This window comes from Ammodytes marinus (genome assembly GCF_949987685.1).
Source record: "Ammodytes marinus genome assembly, chromosome: 2".
In the NCBI taxonomy this organism is placed as follows: Eukaryota; Metazoa; Chordata; class Actinopteri; order Uranoscopiformes; family Ammodytidae; genus Ammodytes; species Ammodytes marinus.
The window spans coordinates 9,497,214-9,510,674 of NC_137231.1; the positions used below are offsets into that span (position 1 = coordinate 9,497,214).

Sequence of the window (13,461 nt, forward strand, 5' to 3'; positions counted from 1 at the left end):
CGAAGTGGGATCAAAGTGCTTTAAGAAGCCTGTGCCATGTCTGGCTTTGCCTAATCAAGTAAAAGTACACAGACATACGGAATCTCTTTGTACCTGTATTTATTTGAGGTATAATTCATTTTCATTTTATTTGAACTGGCTTGCTGGTGGTTGGTTGAAATCATGACTGAACGGCTGAGGTCTATATAAGCCTTCTATACCCAAATGGTCTTGTGTTTCAGATACATGGGCCGGACGTGGTGATCGAATGTGGCACCGACTGAGTAGTTCCTTGAGCACCTTCTCTTTTTGCTTTGTTCGTACGGAATGGAAATAAAGAAACGCTGGTTCAGCACGTCGATCAAAGGTCCGTAGGTGTAAAGCAGGATCTGAGTCTCCTCATCCTCCTCCTTGTGGTCAGACATTGGGATAATATCAGTCTCCAGGGTGTTATGGGGCTGCAACTCCAGGTGCATTTTCCAATGGCAACTTCTGCTCTGAAGGTGGATCAAAATCAAATAGAGAGATAGATGAATGCCACCTCTTTCCCCAGGGCCTTTTGGTTAGAAACGGGTTATTTATTCAGAGTAGGGAAATGTTTGTTTGTTCTAATATGATGAGGGCATTCAAACTGCATCCAAGCATGTGATTGGCGAAATGGCGATCATCATGCTGAGGTTGACCATGCATGTATGTATGCTGGGCCAGTTGCATAACATGCAAATTAATAATAACCTATGCAACAATGGTTTGAAGCAGCAAGGATTTTTGAGTTGCCCCCAGCAGTGGCATCAGTGGTTAGATGGAATCTGTTAACCTTTGCATTATGGATCAAATAGCTTTTTTTTCACACGTGACATTTGACACGGTTCATTAACTGATACTGGGCGAAGTGCCGCTCCGCCGAGTGAAAGTATTTGCCGCTTTTATATAGGACTAGTGATGTTTATTTAATCCTGCAAGACCAACGCGTTCTGCATGAATATTCATGAGTGCGACTCCCTGAACGTCAGGACGCAGGGAGACAGCCAGCCCAGCGGAGAGGCGGGAGGAGAGGGAGAGAGAGAGAGAGAGCGAGCGCGTGCCAGAGTCCGGCTGCATCCCTCCCGACGCGTTCGAGGGCGAATCTGCTCACAAACTCATCCTGCTCTGCACCGCCGACAAGTAAAACAACAATGGACTGACTGTACACAAACACAGAGCGAGATACGTGGAGGGAGAGAGATAGAGGAGGAGAGAAACGCCGCCTTGCTTTTTTCTTTTTTTGAAGCGTGTACGTCTTTTTTTTCTGGACATAAGCTCCCCGGGTTCATAGCATATGTGCAGAGCGGGACGGATCGAGACTGAGTGACGAACGACGCCTTTGCAAAGAGGGAGATGTCACAAGAGCAGAGCGGCGATAGCAGCAGCAGCTGGAGGATGCTCCGGAGCGAGCGATTAGTGCAGCGCTGCATCTCTTGGAAGATGGACGAGACACATTGGGGCTAAAGAAGGAGCTGGCGACTTATTCTCACGTTTAGCGGAATAGAGACGGGGAGATGTTTTTCAACTGCCGTGCATGGGCTGCTCAAGAGGACGAGCGCCTTCACCTGGCGTCATTTCCCGCTTGTGATATGTAGCTCGGCAGAACGACTGGCAGCAGGAGCGTGTGCAGCTGTTTCTCGCCAAGAGTGAAGACCCGTCAAAGAAGCGTCGCTCACCGGCAAGTCAGAGCCCGAGCCAGTCCTTTCCCCCTATCCTCCACTCTCCATGTGACGGGCTGTGATGTCCCGCTAAAGCAGCAAGCTCAGCCGCCCGGAGCTGTCCGTGGTGCTGAACGGATCACCACCAGCTCCCAGTAGGTCTCTGCAAATTGACCTTCTCTTCCCTTAGCCCGAGCAGAGAACCAGCCCTCCCGCAAATAAACTGCACAACTAAGGTGGCTAAAGGCAGGCCACCGCCGCACATGGACAGCTGCTGGGCTTGACTGGGGGTCAGCCAGACGACATTTTTTCTTTCATGGCTGTGGCACGCAAAATCAAAACTTTACTGACCGTCAACATTCTGGTGTTCGTGGGGATTATCCTGTTCTCGGTCTACTGCAGGATCCAGGACCGGTCCGAGGAGCTCATCCAGATGGGGCGTATGACCGACCAGAGGCTGCGAGCCCGCAATGGAAAAGTTTCCAACTTGGTGGTGGACAGACAGTCCATTCTGCAGAGGCTGGAGAGGCTGGAGGATGTGGTCTACAACCAGCTAAACGGTAGGTCACCTCTTGATTATTTTAATAATCTAAAACATGAGCAAAACCTGTGAATTACCGGTAAAGAGGTCACAAACAGAGAAAATAAGCACCACTGCTAACATAAATTCTTAATGAACTGTGGCTATATACCCCCTAAAAAGACAGTCATTGTGCAATGTAGAGCACTTAGTTGTGGCTGAATTGGCCAAACTGTCCTCCAAAATCTAAAAGGTTGCATGCACTGAGGAGAGATTTCCCAAATACCTAAATCATGACTCATGCATATTTTCCAGCCCTGTAGCCTGCATTGTTTTTGTAAGCAGTGAAAAATCTGCTTAATTTTTGCACATGGCACAATGTCAAGTGTGTTGGTGTGTGAAGGTCTGCTGCCTCTGAAGCACCAGCCCTGCTGGTTAAGAAGCTAATGAAGCATTGATGTGATGTATTACAGTGCAATACTTGCTATATGTGCTTACACCGTTTGCCCTGATAGACTTTATTGGGCTGTTACTTTTAACAGCCTATCAGGCTTTGACAAGCCTAACCCATAATTGACTTGTTGTAAACTTCATATAAACTTATGCTTCAAGTGTGTCGCTGTCTGTAGTCCTATGTTTAGTCCCACTCCCAGAGACACAAGTCGGCAGCAGCTCATTTCATTGGAGGCACGGCTGGTGAAACGTATCCGATCTAACAAGCTGTCTGAGTTTTGAAGGAGAGTCGAATGTAATGTCTCTATAACGGAATGACAGGCTTGTATTTCATTACACGGTCATTAGTCTGTGGGGCGGATTCGGTCCCCTCAGCAAGGTAGCCATCTCTGAAATCAGGTTATGTTACATATGACTCTGTCTTACTCATGGTGATACTCTCCTTTGGGAAATTCAGACGATCACAGCGTTGAAAAGTCATTGGAGTCAGTAGATATGGAGACATTTGTTGTGTAAGTGTTAAGTCAATTTATTGAAGCAAACAAACTTGTTCATGTCCTAAAAAAAATCATCTTAAAATCACATTTAGACAAGCAACATATTCACATGCATTTAATAATATTCATTCAATAACTGTTTGCACATAGATACTGTATATACATATTAGATTGACCAGGGAAAGGTAGCGGTGAGACAGTTGGCTTTAGGTGGTTGTTTAAAGGAATGACAATTAAGATTGCAATATATGATTATTCTGAATAATCCGCCAATTATTTTCTCAATCGATTGATACTTTTCTATTCTTGTCTGACCAACAGTCTGAACTGAAAAATCCAGGACATGATTGATTTTAATATAGTGCCTATTTACATTGTATCAACCAGCCAATGTGTTGCATTGTTGCTTGAATGACAATAATCATTAGAAACGGTTACATTTATGTTGATGAACGAATTAATTCATTGTCTCAGCTCTTGAGCGATAATGCATGGAAATCATTCACAGCAGCGCTCTCCTGCTGAATGGCTGCTTACCAGTATACTGGAGGTTTAAATGCCCGATAACATTGTCCTTTTTTGTGAGCGACTCAAAGAGAGAAAAAAGACAAAGAAAAGAAACAATTTATATAAAAGAAAATAGCAGAGACAAACGATGGTGCACTGACTCCTTAGTAGGTCTTTTTTCTAATGAAAAAACACATTTCTTAAATAGAGTGTCTTGTTTGGACTGACCAGTGTTCGCTCACAACATATTGAGGTTAAGTGGGATCACAGGTACAATTATCCCCCTCTGTTGGGACTGCAGTGGTTTTCAAACGTCCACACAATGTCTGTGATGTTGTAGAAGAATACCACTACTTACTTCACCTTACAGTACAAACAGGCCCAAATGCATTGGCAGGGGATTTTTCGCCCTCGACGATCAACATTGGTGATTCAGTGATTCATTGCTAAATGTGCTACACTTCCAGCCCAAAATCAGTTTTGGACCCATATACATTTTGTTTAACTCTAAAATGTTTTATTCCCAAGCCAAATCATGAGAAATTAGAATGGTGGAATGTAAGCAAGGTGTTACTTAATTATGTCTAATCTATCAGTGAAGTAGATTTCTATTTACTAGCTTTCTGTTCTCATCTGGGGAATTGTGACTCTTGCATCTGTGTTAATTACAGCCTACTATAGCACAGGCTGAAGGGGTGCTGTGAAGGATGCAGACAGTGTAGGAGGAGGCAGCTTCTGCTTGTGTTGTTGTATTTCATGCTAGTCACCAGTAGAGGTCACAGCAAGTTTAATACCCCTTTAAACTTCAATTCAGCCCCATGAAAAGCTCCTATTTAAACCCTAAATTCCATAACATAAAAGTTGAAAAAAAAAAAAAAAATTAAGCGTTTCAATTTCGTATTTGAAGATACAGAAGCTGGTATTAATTCATTGTGATGTGTTGGAAGGATCCAGAAAAAGCGGCTTGACAGTCCATTTGACTGTTTTGTTAACTGTCAGTAGTAAAGGATGTTTTACAGGTTCATGGCCCCAAAACAGCGCGACTGTGGACCGTTCCTGCATGATCTTGTTATTACGCCCTAGCCTCGGCAGCTATTTGAGGGTCACTCTGTCACTTTGAGTTATGCTTAGCATCTGGCATCCGGCCAGCAGGCATTGCCTTTCAAAATGTACAATGCATCCTCTCAGTCACTTAGGTTTATATGGAGACAATGAAACTGAGCCAGGAAACATCACAGCGCCACTGCTGTGGGACACAAACACACTGCGTCTGCAAATTTCTTTAAGGAGAAAGAAAACACTCATCTACTTACCAAACTTTTTTTGTGAGATTATACAATGAGGGTGTCCCAGCTAAAAATGCATGTGAATTAGAGAGTACAATTTAGTTCATGCCAATTGTGAGTGGGTGGATTTGAAAAATTTGTTAGCAGGATTCAAGTGTTGGTGGTGATTGACTGTTTTCCCGAAATTTTGGCTGAAGAGCATCCACCTTCACTTTGAATAGATATAAGAATAATATGAACATAAACACAGTCAAAATAGTCAGTCATTTTAATGTTGGTTAATATTGTAATCAGCTTTCAAAACGTACTCCCCTTTCAGGTTTCAGGTTGAGTCCAAGTAGCTGAGATGAAATTTGCAGAAGAGATTCACAGTCAACCGTTGTTGCAGAAGTGAGGAACAAACAATGAACTAAGTGCAAAGCTGGCACAGTTGCTCGCCTTCCAGTAAACATAGCAATACAAGAAAATGAAAGCTTCTTGAAGCTAGGCGTGAGTCTGAAATATACTTAATACATGATATAAATACAGTATTAATTGCATTCAGTGTCAGCTTGTTGCACTTAATTCCAAATGGTACAGTAATAATGCAAATTCATTAATCTATCAAATCCAGTTGTTCAATGCGAGCGTGCCAAATTAAAATGTGTAATTCACAAACAAACTCTACTGGCAAATTAAAGGAAAACCGAGATCAAGGACCATAGTGAGTGGTTAGGACACCACATGGCACCAGAACAGTTGCAATGCACTTTGGCATTTATTCTTTTAGTCTCTGGAACCTTACTGGAGGGATGAACACCTTTCTTCCAAACGATATTCCCTTATTTGGTGTTTTGATGATGATGGTGGAGATTGCTATCTAACATGTTGGTCCTAAATCTGTACATGTACTGATCTAAATGCAGATTTCCCTTTAGTCACTGTTCCTATTGGAACACGAGCCACTTGAGCAATCTTTGTGACTGAAGCTCCTACCATGCCCCAACAATGATCCGGCTTATACACTATGGTCACTAAGGTTACTCAGTTTGACATGCAGTGCACCTGTTTGGAAGCATCTATATTCGTAACGTTTGTCCACTCACTGACTCAGTATTTACTTTAATTTGTCACCCTTCTGTATATTTCATGCGATCCAAGCCTGAAACAGAAAAAGGAATCAATTGCAATTCCGTAACTTTCTTTGACAGCGACAATTTGTAAGAAGGAGTGCAAACAGGATGGAAACGTTCTCTGCTGGCTGTCACAATCCCTCCATGATTTGTCTTGAGCTCTTTTAATGGCTGCTTAATCATAACCTCATATCCCAGGTCACTGCACCTTTTTCCTCAATCGTGCACAGACCACAAATTGTATTATATGGCCATAGGGAATAACTATGGTGAGGGGAGGACTCAGCGTGCCAATAACTATTACCATGTCTAGGGGCGATATGAAGTAATTGCCCATTCTCTCTGTTGTTTATTGCCTACCAATGGCATGTTGTGGGAGCTCCAGCAACGTCCAATTAGATTTGAAGGACATAAACAAGTCACGGATATCCCTTTTTATGGTTTTCTGATGGATGGTCAACCGGACACACAACAAGAAAACAACGGTCAAACGTTTATCAGCGGCCCATTCTGTGCCGAAATGAGCAACATGAGGGTTATCAGCAGCACTGCTCGGCTGTGGAGGCCGCCGTCTTTGGGTAATCAGATGAGGGGGTTTTAAGCTTGTTAACAAGCTTATGAAGCAGCATTGTGACCTTAAGTACCGCATTAGAACCCGCAAATACCTCCTCGCCAGTACTTAACCTGCCGAAGCCCCGTGAGGCTGACTAAATCAACACCATACACAAATGAGATTAGCTGCCATTATAAAGAAAGTGATTGAAATGCATATTTTGTACCATTGACTGAATGGACGTTAAAGGCCAGTATAACCATTACATGGTAACTTTGAACTAAGCTGTACAGTAGATACCCAACATGTAATGATATTCAATTGTTGTAGAGAAAACATTATTAAATAATGAATTAATAGTTTTGTCAGGTGTACCCCTCTCAACTACGTCTTCCAGGCTTTAAATGTATGCTCAGCACATATAATAATGCTATTTCCAATAATAACAGTGGCAGATTCACCTCTTGAAATTCTTGGTCATTTTAGAAAATATATTCTCATATAATAGCTTTTCAGCTAATGTAGTGGATTGTGTTTTCAAATCATACTTAATTTTACAAGATTAAAAGCATTTTCTGTGAGGACTATGACAAGTTTGGCCACTTAGCTGGGCATGCTAATGATTAGGCTCTGTTGCCTCTTAGATGATAAATTCACAGTTTAATCCAAATACCCTTTTGAGGTTCTGTTCTTTTGGAAAGGCTAGAACTCAAAATAAACCACTGTCCAAACTCTTCAAATGCAAGCGCTTACTACTGCCCCATGCACAGCGTGCGAACACGTGGAGATATCAAATGCTTGTCAGACCTATTATGACTAGGTAAAGCTGCCAACCTGTAAAGGGTTTTAGCAAACAGTCACTTACATAAGGGCGGCTGTGGTGAAGTGGCTAACCTAGGAAGGTCGTCCACATGGTTGCAGGGTCGGTGGTTTGATCCCCCGTCTCCCCTCCACATGTCAAAGTGTCCCTTGGCAAGACACTGAACCCCAAATTGCTCCCTATAGCTAGCATGCACTCTGCATATTAGCTGCTGCTATCGGTGTATGAATGAATGTGTAATTGGGTGAATGTGTACAATACAATGTAAAGGGCTTTGGGTCTGTGAAAAACCAGGGGAAAGCACTAAATAAGTGGAGTCCATTTACCATTTTACATTTGACTAATATATTGTTAAATAGGCTAGTAGAGACACATATAATGTTTAAACATCAACATGATGAGATTAATTCTGTTCTAAAGTTCAAAGGTCAAATTGGATTAGACTCAGATGAGTGATGGCCTGACTTTCCTTTTCATTGCCTCTTTTTCTCTTTCTGTTCAGTCAATCAAAGCAGAAATGTTTAACTTAAAGTAAACTTCTTAAGAAACAGATATTGCTCTTTGCAGGTGAATGTGCTACTATACAGTTTACTCCACTGACCAGTGCTGGACGTGTCATTGTTTGCGCTAGGCTGTTGTTCCCTCAGCTCACTGTCCTACTGATGCGCATGTCATCAGCCATGCATGTCACTCCTGGCCTTGAGCCGGTGTGTAGGTGCTGATGGGATGGCAGCCTCAGAGGCCCAGCTGCAGAACCAGATATGCCTCTTATCTATAATGCCCAATTATGGCAAAGAAACCAACACTGTTTATATGCTAAGCCTGCTGGGGCAAAGACTTGATGGGAAATGATGAATGTCACCCTCCCTCTCTTCGACACTGACACACACACTTGATGCTCTGACAGTATCTTAATGATACACATCGCGGTGTGCCTAAATGTTGTTGTGCTGCGTATACTGGCAACGGCTGCAGTGACAGCATCAGGCATCACAGCACAGTGAAGCCTGATGAAATGAAATATATTTCAATAATGATATGGAGATGAGGCTCTGGTCCACAAAACAGTTTCAGAAAACAGATAAGAATCAATTCTGCTCAGCCTGGAAGGGAATCATGATAATGAATTCCACGGCTAACCTGACAATCAGCAGTCAGCCACAGACAATAAAGGCTATTTTAGATGGAGCCGGCATTCCTCCTATTTACACTGTTGGCCTAGAGTCATGCGGTGACTACATTACTAACACTTAATGATGATTTCCGATGATGGAAGCACATGTAGGCCAGTATGCCAGGCTGGATAATTAATGGTGGAAATTAATTTGGACAAAATGGAACAAAAGTGTTTACAAATAGTACTCAAGAATGCAACCAATTACCAATATTACATTCCGTCACCAGTTTGGCCTTCAGCCATAATTTGTCTTAGAAATCACAAAAAAAGGTGTCTCCTTAAATTGTGGAAGAAGTTTTTTGTTGAAGAAAACTTCACTATAGTCCAATATGAAAACAAATCTTTACTTGGTTCTAAAAGACAATACAGGTGCTTATGGTCAGCATTCATGCATGGAGAGAAGACCATAGCATCCTGCTCAGAGCAATGCCAGGGTATTGACTGAGTTTTATACACAAAATGAGCTGCTTTATACAGAATGGTTGACATGGTCAGATAGGTAGAATAACAATGGAACAATCAAGTTTGGTTCTTGATGACATCAATGCTAATCTGAATCTGGGAGCTTCCAGGATGGCCCACACCTAGGGTGTCAGCCCAATCAGACTGATTTAATTACTATAGAAACTCTAGACAGGAAACATCAGTAGTCAAGATGAGAGGAAATACACTTCTTACAATGATCAAATAATGAATGTAGAGACAAGAGTAGAATCAAACCAATCAATATAAAATTGGCTTCCACACTGGCCCTTGCCACACAGTCATGTGATTATTGCTTTTACACAGATTCAGTTCACATGATTTGTTCTGATGTTAACAGGTGTTATGAGTTAGATATTCAGCTATTCAGCTGGTGATAAAAGGCATTGTACTTTTTACCTGTTTTTTTGTGCGCTGTGGCACTGATGCTGCACAGTGCTATTAAAACCTCAAGATGCAATGTTAAAGACTGGCACTTGGTGTGAATTTACAGCAGACAGAAAGATGATAGACCCCGTTCATGGTACATCTTACAAAAGCATGCAAATTAGTTTTTTTTTTATCAACAGCTGGCACATTTTTTCATTTTTCATTTCAATACTGCATCAAAGAAACAAAGTAGTTGAATGTACACCTACTTCTACCTAAAAGCACTATGGCCCAATTTTTGTCGATAGCATATCACTGTTGTATTTGATTAATTGAGGTTAATTTTTCAAATTATGATATCTTATTTTATTGTGTACGGACAGCTAAACCCATACACATGTGCAGAGTTAAAATGGCAGTAGAGAACAATCGGACACAGAAAAGCGAGGCAGAGATTGATAACTCCCAACAACGTGCAGTGTTAATCAGAGCACACATAAAAATGCAGGTGTTATGTGTGCAATTACCAAGGACATAGAGCTTTGTATTGCAGCCCTAGTAATTACTAACCGCAGATAGATGATGCTTTCTATTCACTGTTTACAATACAAAATACATGCTGGTGTGATTTGGCCACTCTGTTACATACATTGATTCAGTCTGTTTAGGTATTGTACTAGACAATGACAATGGTTGAGTGTTCTTTGTTAGAAACTGGAGGGGAGAGTTGTACTGAAACCATGAATGAGGTATTGAATGGATTCATTTTGAAAACGCAAAGATTTTTGTTTTTCCATGGAAAAAAAGATGAGCCTCATATTTGTGCCCTTGCTCATTGCTCAGACAATCGTTATTGGGTGTAAAAGGACAACCATCCATTGTTTAGACATAATTTAGGGTTCTGGTGCTACCGATTTCCAATTCAGAGTTGTTATCCTCCTGAAATGCCTGCTGCTGTTATGAGCGGCAGTGCTAGAATTAACGCGGCTCTTCTTCTCCCGGCTCTCCATATTTCATAAATTTCCATTGGCCTCTGAAGCCTTTAAATGTCTCTTGAAGCAGTTATTTCCCTCTTCTTGAAGAGATCACTGAATCCCCCTTTGTCATCAATATTGAGAACACAGCTGCATCACTTTGGACACACATAAATCCATTCTCGCTCTCAGATCATTCATTTTAAAATGGGGTCATCTTTGATTCTGTGGCTCTATCTTACAAAAGGCCAAATCAGACACTTTCTGAAGGTTGCTGCATAATTTATAGCTGTTATGGGTTTGATGCATTGTGTCGGAGGGAATCAGGATAAATGGAATCGGAGGGACGGGCACGGAGACGGATGTAAGCTTGGACACAATGATATTTAAACTGGCGTATAGGATCCACAGTCTGCTGATGGGATGGGGATGAACCCTATGCTGGTCAAAAATGTAACATATATACAGTATATATACAGTTTGGGCCCTGAATTACATTAACTATTGAAAGAATGCTTGTATCGATACTGCACTCTACATTGAAACAATTGGCCCTTTAATCCATAAGTTGTTGATTCACTCTATAATGTAATACAATTATTACACTATTGGGCTCAGACTTTTGTTACATTATCGACCAGTTATTTCATTTTTGTAAGGTTTCTGTTACATTTTGGGTCGTTTTTTACATTTTCGGGTCATTGTTACATTTCAGGCTGCGACTGCTTCGAAGTGAGCCGATGAAAGTGCACCTGTGTGCCGTCTGGAAATAGTAAATGAAAGAGTATACTCCACAGGGAATACGTGGACATTTCAAAGCTGTGTTGTTGTCAAAATCTACAGACGTGCTATTTGTTTTAGTTTGATAAATCAATGACTTTCCATTTGTACCTGCCGTGGTCACAGCACCACAGTGAACAGCGTGCAGGCTTTTAGTCATTGTCATTTACTTTTGACCGGAACAAAACAGCCCACATGGTGGATGCTTTTAAACAAAGTGCCTCAAAGGATCATGGGTACGTATACATTTTTAACTCATGCAGTCTCCAGGGGAATGGCTTTTAATCATCACAGTGTTTGTGCGATGCTCTTCCCACAGACGCACACGGTCCAATTCTTCCTTTTGAGAAATGTACTAAAAGGCTTCTATTTTGGTTTGTGAACAATCCATTTGTGCTGTTGTGTAAAAGAAGCATTCCGGCTGTTGATTAATTTACGCATAGTCAATTTTGGTATGACATTTTGTTTTTCTTAAAAAGAAAGTAAACAAGGAGAAATCTCTAAATGGAGGGCACATAAAAGATGAATCATAAGGCCAGGCAGGGAAATGTAACTACCACCAAGACTTACTTACTTACTAGGCGTTATCAAACCAGGTTTTTAAAAACTTTGCCCCTTAAAGCTTCCAAACAGCATCAATTTGCTGCAGTGCTGTTTTTAGTGTGACACATACAAACTCATGAGTTGTGAGAGTGCCTCTACAGAATCCTTATGTTGAAGTGCTACAAACAGACTAAAGTGGAGCAGGGTTTCAGGGCCTCTCATCCCATAATGGACTTTTTTCTCTTTCAATCAGACACAGGAAGTGGAAGGCAGGGGGTAGCAAAACAACGCAGCTAACTGAAAACAAAAGCTGGCTTTGCCCTGCTTCCAAGGCACGTGCACAGACAGAGAGGCCCTCCAGACTCGAGTCTCCGGCTCTGGAGGGTTATCTGTGTTATTGTGTGTTGTGCCACTGTTCCAGATGGCCAGCCCGTGACGCAAACCCCACCCATACTCAAAATGCCTCCACACTGGCTGGTGCAGGCAGGGCAGGCTAAATCCCTCTCTCGGGAGAAGCGAGTTTGCAACCATTCAGCTCCAATTACAAATCTTCAGTGGCACTGGAGGATTTGAGGCCATCCAAATATGGTGATTACTCTGCAGTTCCTGGAGGGGTGAAGCTGGGAGCTGAGCTCTTCATTGGTATGCGCTGTTGACTTACTGTCTGTGTGTCCATCTGTTCATATGGAGAACAGACGTGGCTCCATTTTTCTGTGGAGGCCACACTGGAAGCTCGGCCCGCATCACAATGATCTGACATTATGCTGCAGTTTCCTGGAATTTAAAAAGATTGTCAAGCCAAGCAGCAGAGACATGTGAACAAGGGTAACAACTATGTATACCGACATAGGCAGTTATGTTTTATTTATTCATTTTCTTGCAAGGATTAGACAAACATAAATCAAAAAAAGTTACAACGAAAACATGCATTTTGTATGCATCATCGATCATAATCGTTCACTTTGCCCCATGCACAGGACAAACATCTGGTCTCTGTGCCAGGCCTTTATTTTTCATGTAGCTAGTAGCCAATATGCCAGTTGTAAAAAAGAGTGTTAGTAGGGATTAAAAATGATTTCTCTAAAGAGAAGTGTGTAATTTCTTCAGTGGCCAAAAGTCGCTTTTCTTTACTCTACAATATCTAATACTTTTAACTTGCTCTACTAACTAGCAGTTAAATGTGCAACATTATAGACTTTACCTTTAAATTATTGCATTTGCAGCAAACTTCTACTAAATGCACGCAAATATTCCAATGCTGAGGCTGTGTCCCACTAGTCATTTAATATTTCTTCATTCACAAATTACTAATAATGAACAAATTACGTTTGAAATTAGTTTGGAGTAGATTTGTTGCCGAGTGGGTAACTAGGGAAGGTTTTGCTTTAAAAATAAATTGAAAATAAGTTTTGGCCCCAACCCACCTCAGTGATTTGTCCCTTTGAGGTCTGAATCAGTGAAAATGCTTTTCTTCTCTCACTCCAGCCAAGGTTTCCTTTTTGACGCTGTATCTCATTTTTCTCCTTCTCTCCTGAGAATGTCACTGTCACGGTTACCAAAGTGACGGTCTGTTAAATCACAGCCATGAGTCATTTTAATCAGAGCAGAGGGGTAATGCTAAGTCTGACATATTCAATCCTGTATTGAATATAGTTTTGTTAGACCAAAGAAGCCTAACATGATGGGGTTGACCAAGGACTGGATCTCATTCATCACTGAGCACACA

General features: G+C 41.6%; 1 protein-coding gene across 1 annotated transcript in view; it reads left to right on the forward strand.

Moving 5' to 3' along the window:
* Positions 1-1,977: 1,977 nt before the first annotated feature.
* galnt9 (polypeptide N-acetylgalactosaminyltransferase 9) overlaps positions 1,978-13,461 on the forward strand; it is a gene marked incomplete at both ends in the record, with an annotated part of 83,395 nt that continues 71,911 nt past the window's right edge. Inside the window, one exon of the mRNA XM_080040784.1 lies at positions 1,978-2,221. Within this exon, the coding sequence (XP_079896910.1) occupies positions 1,978-2,221 (244 nt within the window). The remainder of the gene's footprint in view (positions 2,222-13,461) is intronic.